Source organism: Zootoca vivipara, chromosome 6, assembly GCF_963506605.1.
Source record: "Zootoca vivipara chromosome 6, rZooViv1.1, whole genome shotgun sequence".
Taxonomy (NCBI): domain Eukaryota; kingdom Metazoa; phylum Chordata; class Lepidosauria; order Squamata; family Lacertidae; genus Zootoca; species Zootoca vivipara.
The window spans coordinates 7,506,573-7,520,965 of NC_083281.1; the positions used below are offsets into that span (position 1 = coordinate 7,506,573).

Genomic DNA, 14,393 nt, shown 5'->3' on the forward strand with positions numbered 1-14,393 from the left:
GGGAGACCCAGCCAGATGAGCAGGGTATAAATAAATTTATTATTATTATTATTATTATTATTATTATTATTATTATTATGTTTTATACCAGGCATCCCCAAACTGCGGCCCTCCAGATGTTTTGGCCTACAACTCCCATGATCCCTAGCTAAGAGGACCAGTGGTCAGGGATGATGGGAATTGTAGTCCAAAACATCTGGAGGGCCTAAGTTTGGGGATGCCTGTTTTATACTGTAAACTGCCCTGTGATCTTCAGATGATGGGGTGGTTAATAATAATAATAATAATACAGTGGTAACTCGCTTAACGAATGCCCTGTAAGGCGAAATTTTCGCTTAAAGAAATGATTTTTCTAGCGGAGGTTGCCTCGCTAGACGAATTCGTTTTACGAAAAATTCGTCTAGCGAATCATGGTTTCCCATAGGAATGCATTGAAATTCAATTAATGCGTTCCTATGGGCAAAAAAAATAATCAAAAAACAAAAATTTCAATGCATTCCTATGGGATTCGCTAGACGAATTTTCCGTTATAAGCATTGACCCGTGGAACGAATTAAATTCGTCTAGCGAGGCACCACTGTAATAATAATAATAATAATAATAATAATAATAATAATATCAGTGTAAACAAATGCAGTGGGAAAACTCAAGGCAGAAGGAACTCTAGATGTTTTGAGGGCTGAGTCCTGGACAGCCCCCCACCCCAATTCAAATCGGGGCCCCTGCTATTCCCAACCGCCACTGACCTGTTGGCAGGTGTGGAAAATACGGCAAGCACGACCGGCCGGCCATCGATCTCCAGGATGTCCGTGACCGACTGGATGACATTGAAGTAGAAATGGGAGTCCCCCGGGACGGAACAGTTGAGGCGGGCCTTGAGGAAGGAGGTCCACTGCTTCTCCAGCACACGCTGAGAGCCACCCATGTCGTTCTTGCAAACTCTGGCCACCCGAGACACGACCACCTACATTGTGGGGACAGCAAGGAGGGTCAGAGGAATCTGGGTCCAAGGGTTCCTGGGTGCTGGCCGCCAGGCCTGGTTCACAATGCCCTCCTCTCGCCAACTTACCTTCTCTAAGTAGTTGAACTCCATTGCGATCTCCCTGAAGAAGAAATAGACGTGGCTCTTCCACTCCACGGCACGGACAAAATATGGTTCTGGGTGGGGAGAGTCCAGATAAAGGAGGTTTTTTATGGTTTCATGTTTTATTTACGCATATTTACAAACAAACAAATAAACAATAAGGTACATACACTTAACCCCCAAAACCAAAGAGAGTAAGGGAAAGGGTAAGAAAGAAAAAAGGATGAAGTCCCACACCCATTTGACTCCCCTCTACCAGCACTCACCATCTTTGAGTCATTTAAGTTCTTATTTACATTGCATATCATTTATCACTGTAATTACTTCTTTTATGGTACTATTATGGTATAACATCAAGTCACCTTACAAGCTTAGTCTAAACATAAAGGTAAAGGTAAAGGGACCCCTGACCATTAGGTCCAGTCGTGACCGACTCTGGGGTTGCGCGCTCATCTCGCATTATTGGCCGAGGGAGCCAGCGTACAGCTTCCAGGTCATGTGGCCAGCATGACAAAGCCACTTCTGGCGAACCAGAGCAGCACACGGAAACGCCGTTTACCTTCCCGCTGTAGCGGTTCCTATTTATCTACTTGCATTTTGACGTGCTTTCGAACTGCTAGGTTGGCAGGAGCTGGGACCGAACAACGGGAGCTCACCCCGTCACAGGGATTCGAACCGCCAACCTTCTGATCAGCAAGCCCTAGGCTCAGTGGTTTAACCCACAGCGCCACCTGGGTCCCTAGTCGAAACATATCAGCATGTTATCTTTACAGCAGTGTTTGGTTCATATATTCTTCGAACCATAACCATTGTGCCCTTAATTTCTGGTGTGTTTGGTGTCTTATTACCGCAGATAATTTTGCCATTTCTATAAACTCTGTTAATTTAATTAACTAATCCTCTTTTGTAGGTATGTGATTTCCTTTCCAGTTCTTTGCAAGGAGTCTTCTGGCTGCCTCCTTTCCAACTATGCTCAGCAAGAATGAGGTTATAAAGGAGGTTATTGGGATGTAACTCTGGAAGGGTTGTCTAAAGGCTGTTGCTGTGTCCAGCCATGGCCTTGCACATGGCATGGAGTCCTTCTCGCCTGAGTGCCGGGATAAGAAAAACCAAACTGCTCAGGCATGGAGCTTTAAAGCCTGTACCTGTGGCTAGAAACAAGGCACAAAAAGTCTGAATGAGCCCTCTGAATCCCGAGATTGCTGTTCCATGTTTGACCCTGATTTGTTTCAACTGCAATGCACCTGCAATAGGGTGATGACGTTTTCATTTTCCCCCTCAAAAATTATTTCCTGTAGCACAAATGGATGAACTTTTGCCTATTAATGACTAAAATGAGGTATATTCCATTGAAATATTAAAAAAAGGTTACGCACAAACCGTTTTTATTTTTTTTGTATGTCGTTTTACCATTTCATAAAATTGTATTAACAATTCTATATATATTTCGTATCAAATTTGGACACAACGCCAGATTCCACAATGGGGAGTATTCTTAGCAACATAGGGTATACAAATGTCACACCTGCGCAAGGTAAAAAACCCTTTTTGGGACCTCAAAACTCAGCCAGCAGACCCTGCTGGGCATGCTGGGAAAAGAACCTACAGGAGAGGTAGCAAAACATCGTCCTCTAGCATAGCTGCCAAGTTATCCCTTTTTTAAAGGGATTTTCCCTTATGCTGAATAGGCTTCCTCGCGAGAAAAGGGAAAACTTGGCAGCTATGTCCTCTAGTGGCGTCTATACTGTTACTGCAGCTAAAAAAAGCTTCCTTGTGTGTTTGATGACCCTATTTAATGTTGTATATATGTGACTCTAAAGCTTGGGTTCAATTTTATATCTGCTTACAGCGACTTCAAAAATGGTCAAAAAACTGATAAATAAATTTTTAAAAATCATTTTGTGCGTGAGGTTTTTTTAAATCAAATCTCTTTGAAAGTAAGATTTTATCTAATCGTTAATGAAAGCTCATCAAATTATGATACAGGGGAAATTATGATTCAGGGAAATGAGGTTGTAAAAAAGTCATCACCCTAACCTGCAAGCTTGCCCTCATTGGTGAATGCTTCGGTGAAAGGCTTTTATCTGTAACTGGAAGCCTAGACAACACCCCCCCATCCCGAGGGCACCCCAAGGAGTGTGACAGTCGCCCAGAATGGTCCTCTGTTTGTGAGACTTATCACTGCTCTACTCCTGATTCACTAAAGCAGGCTTCCTCAAACTCGGCCCTCTAGATGTTTTGAGACTACAATTCCCATTATACTGGCCTCGGTCCAGTATACCTGAAGGAGCGTCTCCACTCCCATCGTTCTGCCTGGACACTGAGGTCCGGCACTGAGGGCCTTCTGACGGTTCCCTTGCTACGAGAAGCCAAGTTACAGGGAACCAGGCAGAGGGCCTTCTCGGTAGTGGCACCCACCCTGTGGAATGCCCTCCCACCAGAGGTCAAAGAGAACAACAATTACCAGACCTTTAGAAGGCATCTCAAGGCAGCCCTGTTTAGGGAAGCTTTTAATGTTTGATTTCTGTACTTTAATGTTTTGTTGGAAGCCACTCAGAGTGGCTGGGGGAACCTGGCCAGATGGGCGGGGTATAAATTATTATTATTATTATTATTATTATTATTATTATTATTATTATTATTATTATTTCCCTGACCACTGGTCCTGCTAGCTAGGGATCGTGGGAGTTGTAGGCCAAAAACATCTGGAGGGCCAAGGCTGAGGAAGCCTGCACTAAAGCAATTCACCGTTTCTTGAAGAGCAAAGATTTAGCCGGTGAGCCAAGATGTGTCCCTCAAAGGAAAGTTAAAATCCCCACTGAAATATACTCGGAGTCGAGAGTGAATTTCATGCTCTTTATTCAGCTCATATTCATCAAGGAGAAGAAGAGAAGACGAATGGCTCTTTTCCCAAAACCATCTGCTTATATACATTATTTACACAATGGGCCTTGCGTGATTGGCTACTTCAGGGCTACACCTGTGGGCCAATTATATTGTGGATTGACTTCTGCCTGCAGCCTGATTGGCTGCTCCTACAGGCCAATCAGGTAGCAGATTCACTTCTGCCAGCCGCCTGATTGGCTGCTCCAGCAGGCCAATCAGGTTGCGGATTCACTTCCACCTGGAGTTGGATTGGGTAGCTCCCGCTGATTCTGAATCCTATTGTTCTAGGATTCCGCTCAGTACATAACACCCCTCCCCTCTAAGTTCCAGTCCTGCCTGGGAAGTTGCATTCGTAGTCCCCAAGGTCTGCTGGCCGCCTCCGTGTGCGTTGTGGCCTGGGGTGTTCCTTGGTCAGGGGTTCTGGTTCTGGCTCGTGTTCCGAGGCTGCTGGCTGTGCCGGGGCTGTCTGGTCTGGCGCCACTGAACCACTAGGTTGTGACTCTGGTTCCGGTGTCCTTCCAGCCTCGGGGCGCCCCTCTGTGCCTACTGCTTCTGCTTCCCCTGCCCACCCCTCTCGCTCTACAGGCCTCACTGCCCTGCTGTCCCCTTGGGACCCCTCTGTCCCGCTCTCCTCCCGGGTTCCTCCTGGGAATCGTCGCCGTAGCTGGTCGCAGTGGCGGCGCCAACATTGCCCCCCTTCCGTTAGTACCTCGTACGACACGGGACCGGTCACCTTGGTGACTGTGGCGGGTACCCATGCTGGGCCTGCCCCAAAATTCTTCGCATACACTGGGTCCTGGGCCACAAATGTCCGGGGGTTCCTGCCTTTCCCCACCACTACCTCATCCTGAGCTCTGTCGGGGTGAAGTCGGTCCAGTCTAGTTGCAAGGCGCCGGCCCATGAGTAGTTCAGCTGGGCTCCGGCCCGTCGTTGTGCTTGGGGTGCTGTGCTGTGCTAGAAGAAATGCGGCAAGGCGGTATTCCCAGTCCCCTTGTGTTATGCGGCGGAGGCTGTCCTTGGTGGTCCGCACCATGCGCTCCGCTTGGCCATTGGTGGCAGGGTGGAATGGTGCTGAGCGGATGTGGCGGATGGCGTTCTGCGCTGTGAAGGTCTGGAACTCCTCTGACGTGAATGCGGTTCCATTGTCCGAGACGAGGGTGTCAGGGAGCCCGTGGGTTGCAAACAGCTTACGTAGTACCCGGATGGCTGCCGCCGTAGAAGTGGACGGTACCAGTACGACCTCCAGCCATTTGGTGTAGGAATCCACCACTATGAAGAATGTTTTTCCCTGGAAGGGGCCAGCGAAGTCCACGTGCAAGCGTGACCATGGATGTCGGGCGGACTCCCAGGGCTGGACTGGGGCCCTTGGGGGATCCGGGCGGGATTCTTGGCAGGTCTGGCAGTGTTGGACCCAGGCCTCTATCTCTCTGTCAATCCCCGGCCACCACACATAACTCCTGGCAAGGGCCTTCATCCTCACTACCCCTGGGTGTGTCTCGTGTAGGGCTGTGAGGACCCTTTTGCGGAGTGGCTGGGGAACAACAACCCTGCTTCCCCATAACAGGCACCCCTTGTGGGCCGACAGTTCATGTTTGCGGTTTGTGTAGCCAGCGAATTCTGGCCCGGGGCTGCTGCTGGGCCATCCTCGCCACACCCAGTCCAGGACCCGGGAGATGACCCTATCTTTTGTGGAATGGTGCGCAACTTCTTGTGCCTGAATGGGTCGGTCGGGAAGCAGCTCCAGGGTCATAACCTCTTGCGCAGGCGCTGGGTCGGGGCCTGTTTCTGGTAGTGGTAGCCTGCTGAGTGCGTCTGCGTGGCCCATCGCCTTCCCAGGGCGGTGGATTAGTGCATACTGGTAGCCGGCAAGGAAAATTGACCACCTGAGGACACGTGGAGACAACACTTGGGGGTCTGCTTCTCGGGGGCAAACAGGCCAAGCAACGGCTTGTGGTCAGTCACTATGGTAAAGGGCCGCCCGTACAAGAAATCATGGAATTTTTTTACGCCCTTCACGATTGCCAGACCCTCCTTGTCAATCTGTGAGTAGTTTCGTTCGGCTGCAGCAAGCGTCTGGGAGAAGTATGCCACCGGCACCTCTCTTCCATCCGGGAGTTGGTGTCCCAGGACAGCGCCGATGCCATAGGGAGAGGCGTCGCATGCCAGCACCACTGGCAGCCTCTCGTCGAAGTGTGCCAAGACCGAGTTCGAGACGAGCAAGTCCTTGACTGCCTGGAATGCGGCCCTTTGTCGCTGGCCCCACACCCAAGGGGCCCTTTTATCTAGGAGTCTGTGTAGGGGCTCCGCTACCGCTGCCTTATGGGGAAGGAAGGCATGGTAAAAGTTCAATAGTCCCAAGAATGACTGAAGTTCGGGCTTGCTCTTGGGCGCTGGGGCCTCACAAATGGCCCGTACCTTGTCACCGGTTGGATGGACCCCTTCTGCGTCCACCTTAAATCCCAGAAAGTCCACCTGCGGCACTCCCAGTAAACACTTTTCCCGCTTCACCTTGAGGCCCGCCGTCTGGAAACGGTGCAGGACGGAGCGGAGGCGGTCCTCAAATTCCTCTGGTGTGGGCCCGGCGATCAGTACATCATCGAAGAAGGGGGTGACGCCAGGAATCCCTTTAAGGAGAGAGTCCATTAGATTCTGGAATATGCCTGGTGCCACGCTAACGCCAAATTGCAGCCGCTTTACTCTGAATGCCCCTCTGTGCGTCACAATCGTCTGAGCCTCTGCTGTGGCTTCGTCCACAGGCAACTGTTGATACGCTTGGGCCAAGTCCAGTTTGCCAAAGATTTTTGACCCAGCCAGGGTGGCGAGGACATGGCTGACCACTGGCACTGGGTATGCATGAGCCGTGAGAGCCTTGTTTATGGTGCATTTGTAGTCTGCACAGATGCGGACCGAACCGTTAGGCTTGACGGGTGTGACAATTGGAGTTTCCCAGGGGGCGTTGGGCACCGGCTCCAGCACTCCTTGCTCCACGAGCCGGTCCAATTCCTCGTCTATGCGGGGTTTCAGGGCGAACGGGACCCGGCGGGCCTTGTGCCTGATGGGTCGTACAGCGGGGTCTAGCTGTAGGGCAATGGGGGGTCCTGTATATCGTCCCAATGCCCCATCGAAAACCCCTGGAAACTCTTTGCATATGGCGTCCACGTCCACTTGTAAGCTAGTGTGGTTCACCCCGGTAACGGCTAGCCCCAGAGGTCCAAACCATGCCAGTCCCAGTAAGCTAATGTAGGGGCCCTTAACTACCAGCAAGTCCAATTGTTGCTTTCGCCCTCGATATTGGACCCTGAAGGTCCCCACCCCCATTGTAGGGACCTTACGTTTCTGGAAGTCCCGGAGGGTGAATGGGGCCGGCCTTAGTTTGGGACCCCCATTAGGGCACAGTTCCCTTAATGTTCGGGCCGAGATTATGGATAGAGTTGAACCCGTGTCCAGCTCCATGCGGCATGGGGCTCCCTCTATCTGTACCTCTATATAAATTTTCTCTGTGCTGGGATGGGGCAACTGGAATACCTGGTAGTCCGTGATCTCCGTCGAGTTGCCTTGGTGCATGGTGCCGTGTGACCTGGGGCTCCTGGGTCGGTCATCTGATGCTTGTCGACGGGTGAGTCGAGCCCGACACACCCGGGCGATGTGTCCCAATTTTCTGCACTGCCTGCACTCTGCGTTGCGGAAACGACAGGTCCTCCTCTCGTGGTTCTCCCCGCAGCTTGCACAGTTCCCTCCTTCTCGTCGAGGCTGCTGTGGTGTGTGTGCTGCTTGAGTGCGCCGCTGTACTCGGTGTACTTCCTCCCTGTCAGATTCGGATTCGTCGGTGAGGTCTTCGTGGTAGACCCTCGGTTGGGATGGCGGGGCCGGTCGTGCCTCTTGCGTTGACCTCTCGGCGGCTTCGGTTGCCAGGGCTTCCTCCAGAGCAATCTGGAACGTGAGGTCTTTTTTGGCGTAGAGGCGTCGTTGCAACATCTCGTCCCTCAGGCCACCGACGAGGCGGTCACGAAGCATGTTCTCCAACTCTGAGAAGTTGCATAACCGGGCGGCTTGGCGGAGGGAGGTCACAAACCCAGTTATGGTTTCCCCCGGGGCTTGCCGCTTTGCGTAGAAGGCATTTCGGCAAGCTACCTCCGAGGGCTGTGGTGAGAAGTGCTCCTTCAGCCGTTCCATTATTGTTTTGTAAGAGACGGTAGCGACATCTCTAGGTGCAAGGAGAGCCCGGGCGATTTCAAACGTCTCCTCTCCACAGACGCTGAAGAATGTCGCCCTCTTCATGGCATCGTTGGTGACTTCTTTCGCTTGCAGGAGGAAGTTGAAACGGGCGGCGTACCCTTCCCAGTCTCCTGATGCTGGTTTGAATGGCAAGAAGCTGCTGTCGGTTGCCATTCTGGGTTCCTTGGGTCCTGGAGCTGAAGCCTGGATGCACGGTGCGATGCAGCGGTGCAGTGCGTGGTGGCGGTCAGCTCAGCAGGATCCCATCCTCGTCGCCAGTGAAATATACTCGGAGTCGAGAGTGAATTTCATGCTCTTTATTCAGCTCATATTCATCAAGGAGAAGAAGAGAAGACGAATGGCTCTTTTCCCATCGGAGGTGGGACCGATTCGGATGGTCCGCCCCCGCTACTTAATGGATCCAATTGGCTTCCAGAGAGTGGTAGGGGATGTTTTATCCCATGTCGATGGCCTTTCAGCTGATTCCCTGGTGGCCCGCTGGAATGCGGAGTTAACCAGCGCTATTGACTGTCTGGCTCCGAAGCGCCCTCTCAGATTGCATGGAGCCCGGACAGCCCCGTGGTTTTCCCCGGCGCTGAGGGCGATGAAACAGTCGTTGAGACGGCTAGAGCGCCGGTGGCGGAAAACTCATTTTGAATCAGACCGGACACGGGCTAGAGCTCAACTTCGAGCCTACCAAGTGGCAATGGCGACAGCGAAGAGGACCTTCTTCACCGTCTCCATCGCATCTGCAGAAAACAGCAGCAGGAGACTCTTCCAGGTGGTTCGCAATTTAGCGGAACCACCTGCTCCATCCGGGCCCAGTACGGGCCACATGATCTCCTGCAATGATTTTGCAAAGTTTTTTGCAGATAAAGTCGCTCAGATTCGGGAAGAGGTAGACTCCACCGTGGGAGCAGGGCCGGGGCGGGGGAGTGCTAGAGTCCTGTCTAGTCAAGTTTTGTGGGATCAATTTCAATCTGTTACCTCCGAGGATGTGGACAGGCTGCTTCGACGAGTGAAACCAACCACCTGTCTCCTTGATCCTTGCCCATCCTGGCTTATAAAAGCTAGCCAGGAAGGGCTGGGCGATGGGCTTCGCGGGTTGGTAAATGCTTCTCTCCATGAAGGAGCCTTCCCAGACCCGCTGAAAGAGGCGGTTATTAAACCGCTTCTTAAAAAACCATCTTTAGATCCGGCCAATATGGCCAACTATCGCCCAGTCTCAAATCTTCCATTCTTGGGCAAGGTGATTGAGCGAGTGGTTGCTGAACAACTTCAGGCACGCCTGGAAGAAGCGGACCATTTGGATCCCTTCCAGTCAGGATTCAGGCCTCACCATGGGACTGAAACTGCCTTGGTCGCACTGGTCGATGATCTCCGGCGGGCTAGGGACAAAGGTAAGAGCTGTTTCCTTGTTCTGCTGGATCTCTCAGCGGCTTTTGACACCATCGACCATAACATCCTTCTGGATCGTCTAGAGGGTTTGGGAGCTGGGGGCACTGTCATGCAGTGGTTCCGCTCCTTCCTCCTGGGCCGTGTTCAGAAAGTGGTGGTGGGGGATGAGTGTTCAGACCCCTGGGCTCTCACTTGTGGGGTGCCTCAGGGTTCTGTCCTCTCCCCCATGCTTTTTAACATCTATATGCAGCCGCTGGGAGAGATCATCAGGGGGTTTGGGCTGGGTGTCCATCAGTATGCTGATGATACCCAGCTCTACCTCTCTTTTAAATCAGAACCAGTGAAGGCGGTGAAGGTCCTGTGTGAGTGCTTGGAGGCGGTTGGAGGATGGATGGCGGCTAACAGATTGAGATTGAATCCTGACAAGACAGAAGTACTGTTTGTGGGGGACAGGAGGCGGGCGGGTGTGGAGGACTCCCTGGTCCTGAATGGGGTAACTGTGCCCCTGAAAGACCAGGTGCGCAGCCTGGGAGTCATCTTAGACTCACAGCTGTCCATGGAGGCACAGGTCAACTCTGTGTCCAAGACAGCTGTTTATCAGCTCCATCTGGTACGCAGGCTGAGTCCCTACCTGCCCACTGACTGTCTCTCCAGAGTGGTGCATGCTCTAGTTATCTCTCGCTTGGACTACTGCAATGCGCTCTACGTGGGGCTACCTTTGAAGGTGACCCGGAAACTACAACTAATCCAGAATGCGGCAGCTAGACTGGTGACTGGGAGCGGCCGCCGAGACCACATAACACCGGTCCTGAAAGACCTACATTGGCTCCCAGTACGTTTCCGAGCACAATTCAAAGTGTTGGTGTTGACCTTTAAAGCCCTAAACGGCCTCGGTCCGGTATACCTGAAGGAGCGTCTCCACCCCCATCGTTCTGCCCGGACACTGAGGTCCAGCTCCGAGGGCCTTCTGGCGGTTCCCTCACTACGAGAAGCCAAGTTACAGGGAACCAGGCAGAGGGCCTTCTCGGTAGTGGCACCCACCCTGTGGAATGCCCTCCCACTAGAGGTCAAAGAGAACAACAATTACCAGACCTTTAGAAGGCATCTCAAGGCAGCCCTGTTTAGGGAAGCTTTTAATGTTTGATGGATTTCTGTATTTTAATGTTTGATGGATCTCTGTATTTTAGAATTTCTGTTTTGTTGGAAGCCGCCCAGAGTGGCTGGGGGAACCCGGCCAGATGGGCGGGGTATAAATAATAAATTATTATTATTATTATTATTCCCAAAACCATCTGCTTATATACATTATTTACACAATGGGCCTTGCGTGATTGGCTACTTCAGGGCTACACCTGTGGGCCAATTATATTGTGGATTGACTTCTGCCTGCAGCCTGATTGGCTGCTCCTACAGGCCAATCAGGTAGCAGATTCACTTCTGCCAGCCGCCTGATTGGCTGCTCCAGCAGGCCAATCAGGTTGCGGATTCACTTCCACCTGGAGTTGGATTGGGTAGCTCCCGCTGATTCTGAATCCTATTGTTCTAGGATTCAGCTCAGTACATAACACCCACTCAATCCAAGGATTGTATCTAATTAAATTTTACTCAGATTGGACCAGCTGTGGTTGATGCACCTAAGACAGCCCTCCCCATTCATTTCAGTGGGTCTCCCCTCTGCGTATGCCTGATATTGACTACAAGCCCAAATCATTCCCCGTGTCTCTTTTTAAGCAGATGGGCCCTTGACGGGTGATGCTTGACTCCTGTTTCGTCAATTCCCCAACATCCTGATAATCTGTCCCTGCAGCATGCCATATTGTGGGATATTTAGAATGCAGTCAAACCGACAATTCATGTTTTGCTGGATAGGCAGCTGAAGCTCACAGAATTCCCCTGTACATTTGCTAGAGAGGACTCTGTGAGAGACACTCCCACTGTGCCCTGGACATAGAAATGCACAGTCGTGCCTCGGAAGTCAAACGGAATCTGTTCCGGAAGTCCGTTTGACTTCCAAAACATTCAGAAACCAAACCGCAGCTTCTGATTGCCTGCAGGCAGCTCCTGCAGCCAATCGGAAGCCGCGGTAGCCCCGTCGGATGTTCGGCTTCCAAAAGAACATTCGCAAACTGTTCTCTATGTTCTTGTTATATGCTGTTTGTTTTTTTCTGCAATTTTATAAAATCAATAAATATATATTATTTTAAAAAAGAACATTTGCAAACTGGAACACTCACTTCCGGGTTTGTGCCATTCGGGAGCCAAAATGTCTGAGTACCAAGGCGTTTGGGATCCAAGGTATGACGGTATATTCTCCTGCCTACCTGCCCGGGCACAAACTCTTTCCATCTCTCTTTCTGCTCAGCCAGCAATGTGAGATTATCTGCACCAGCTCAGACATCATTGTTAAGTTCGACTTTTTATTTTAAGCCTGCCCAAACAAAGCTGCTGTATCTGTTACACTTCAACAAAGTATTCCGAGTGAGCAAACGTCGTTTTTACCTTTTAGAAGATGCGCAATGTTCCGTTGTGTTGTTTTAAGAGGGAGAAAAGGAGGAAAGCACCAGGAAAATCCAGCCTGCCTTAAATCATCCAGGATTGCTTAAACTAGCCTATCTAAGCTTCCTTTTTAAACTGCAAAGGGAACCGATCTCACAAACTCGAGGAAGGATCATCGATGCACATCCCAACACATATTTTACTGTAATTTACTATATTATATTTAAGCATTATATTTACTATAATGCTTCTCTAAAATGTATGTTTTTTCATTGTCCTATATTGAAAGATTTTTGGCAGAAGGGAACTGAAACCACCCACAGAACTGTATGGAACAACCTTACATTTACAGAGCAAAATATCCTCTTGAATTACCCTGTTTCTTCGAAAATAAGCCGTAGCCATAAAATAAGCCGTAGCAGGATTTTTAGGCATTCAAGGAATATAAGCTATACCCCGAAAATAAGACATAGTGATAGGCGCAGCAGCAATGCCGGCCGCATCAAGAGGAGGAGGAGGAGGGGAAAAAATAAGACATCCCCTGAAAATAAGCCATAGTGTGGTTTTTTGAGGAAAAATAAATTTAAGACGGTGTCTTATTTTCGGAGAAACATGGTATATAGCCAGCACATGGAACCTTACAAATGGACAACGAGAGTGGACTCTCCGTGCCCTGACTATGGCAAAAAAGGCTGATACTGATGAATTGGAAAAAAATAAAAATGTGGCTCCCTTCTGTGATTATATGCAAACTTGCAACATACAAACAACTTGCATATAAACGCAGACGCCATGGACAAATTCTAAGATATCCGGAACCTATTCTTGCAAATATTGTAATAGGTTAAAATCTGGTGAAGTACAATAACCACCTTGTAAAACATACAGTTTTGGTTTCCCCCCCTCCCCTCTTTATTTTCCCTTCTACGTGGGTTCTCTTTCTTTCTTTCTTTCTTTTATTTACATGTCTCACCATGTTTAGTGCACATATAGTTATGTACTTTTTGAACTTTCAATAAAGATGTTTAAAAGCAGAACAACAACCCCCCCCGCATATTTTACTCCAGTTCGCCAGCCGATTTAAAGAAGCCTCAATCGATTTGTCACGAGGACTATTTCCTCGACACCAGTTCATCCGACGAGCACATCGCCTTGCGTTATGAGCAAATGGAGCGGCTTCTCCCACTCCTGCCTCCCCCCACCGCGAAGTGAATCGAAAAAGCACCTTTGAACCACTTGGAGTCGTGCTTGACTGTGCGAAGAGTCGGGCTGTCTCCCAGGCTGCGGTAAATTACTGCGTCGATGGCCAGGAAATCCGTCACAGTGGCGGTGAAAAGCATCCCACCTGCCAGGGAAGGGGGAGATAGATATGAAGTGATGGAGGGGAGAGAGGAGTTGTAAATAATGGCATGTTGCGTGGCGCCTGGAAGTTGGAATCACCGAAGAAAATGCTCTAGCTCAGCCACAGAGTACATGCCCTGCATACAAAAGGTCCCCAATTCAATAAAAAAAAAGTTAAAAGGTAAAAGACCCCTGGATGATTAAGTCCAGTCAAAGGCGATTCTGGGGTTGTGGCGCTCATCTCGCTTTACAGGCCGAGGGAGCCGGCATTTGTCCACAGACAGCTTTCCGGGTCATGTGGCCAGCAGGACTAAACGGCTTCTGGCACAACTGGACACAGTGATGGAAACCAGAGCGCATGGAAACGCCGTTTACCTTCCCGCCGTAGCGGTACCGTGTTTCTCATATTATAAGACATGTCTTATATTTATTTTTTCCTCAAAAAACACACTATGGCTTATTTTCAAGGGATGTCTTATTTTTTTCCTCCTCCTCCTGCCGCGGCCGGCATTGCTGCTGCGCCTATCACTATGTCTTATTTTCGGGGTATGGCTTATATTCCTTGAATGCTTAAAAATCCTGCTATGGCTTATTTTATGGGTATGTCTTAAAATATGAGAAACAGGGTACCTATTTATCTACTTGCACTGGTGTGCTTTCAAGCTGCTAGGTTGGCAGGAGCTGGGACAGAGCAATGGGAGCTTACCCGTCGCAGGGATTCGAACCGCTGACCTTCCGATCGGCAAGCCCAAAAGTGGTTTAGACCACAGCGCCACCCGCATAACCCAAGGGAGGCACACGTCCATTGATTTCTAGGGGTTTACTCTGAGCAGTGCTTACATGGATGCGACTCTGGGTTCCTATTTAAACTGGCCTCTTATTAAGAACCTCAAAGACTGGAATAACACTGCTGCAAAAGTCGGGTGCCTCCCGCTCTCTCTGCCGAGTGGTGGCAAAAGCCCATGGGGTTCCG

General features: G+C 50.1%; 2 protein-coding genes across 3 annotated transcripts in view; one reads left to right on the forward strand and one right to left on the reverse strand.

Annotated features, from left to right (window-relative positions):
- Positions 1-14,393, reverse strand: part of SEMA6B (semaphorin 6B) — a 189,577-nt gene that overhangs the window by 22,202 nt on the left and 152,982 nt on the right. For both annotated transcript variants that reach the window (XM_060275375.1, XM_060275376.1), the window contains exons 8-10: positions 13,305-13,424; positions 1,070-1,158; positions 747-964 (exon numbers count right to left, since the gene is read on the reverse strand). In XM_060275375.1, coding sequence (XP_060131358.1) covers positions 747-964; positions 1,070-1,158; positions 13,305-13,424 — 427 coding nt within the window. The remainder of the gene's footprint in view (positions 1-746; positions 965-1,069; positions 1,159-13,304; positions 13,425-14,393) is intronic.
- LOC132592265 (uncharacterized) lies at positions 8,597-10,803 on the forward strand. Its single transcript, XM_060275370.1, has 2 exons — positions 8,597-9,585; positions 9,919-10,803. The coding sequence occupies exons 1-2, from the start codon at positions 8,601-8,603 to the stop codon at positions 10,725-10,727; spliced, it is 1,794 nt and encodes a 597-aa protein (XP_060131353.1). The 5' UTR covers positions 8,597-8,600; the 3' UTR covers positions 10,728-10,803.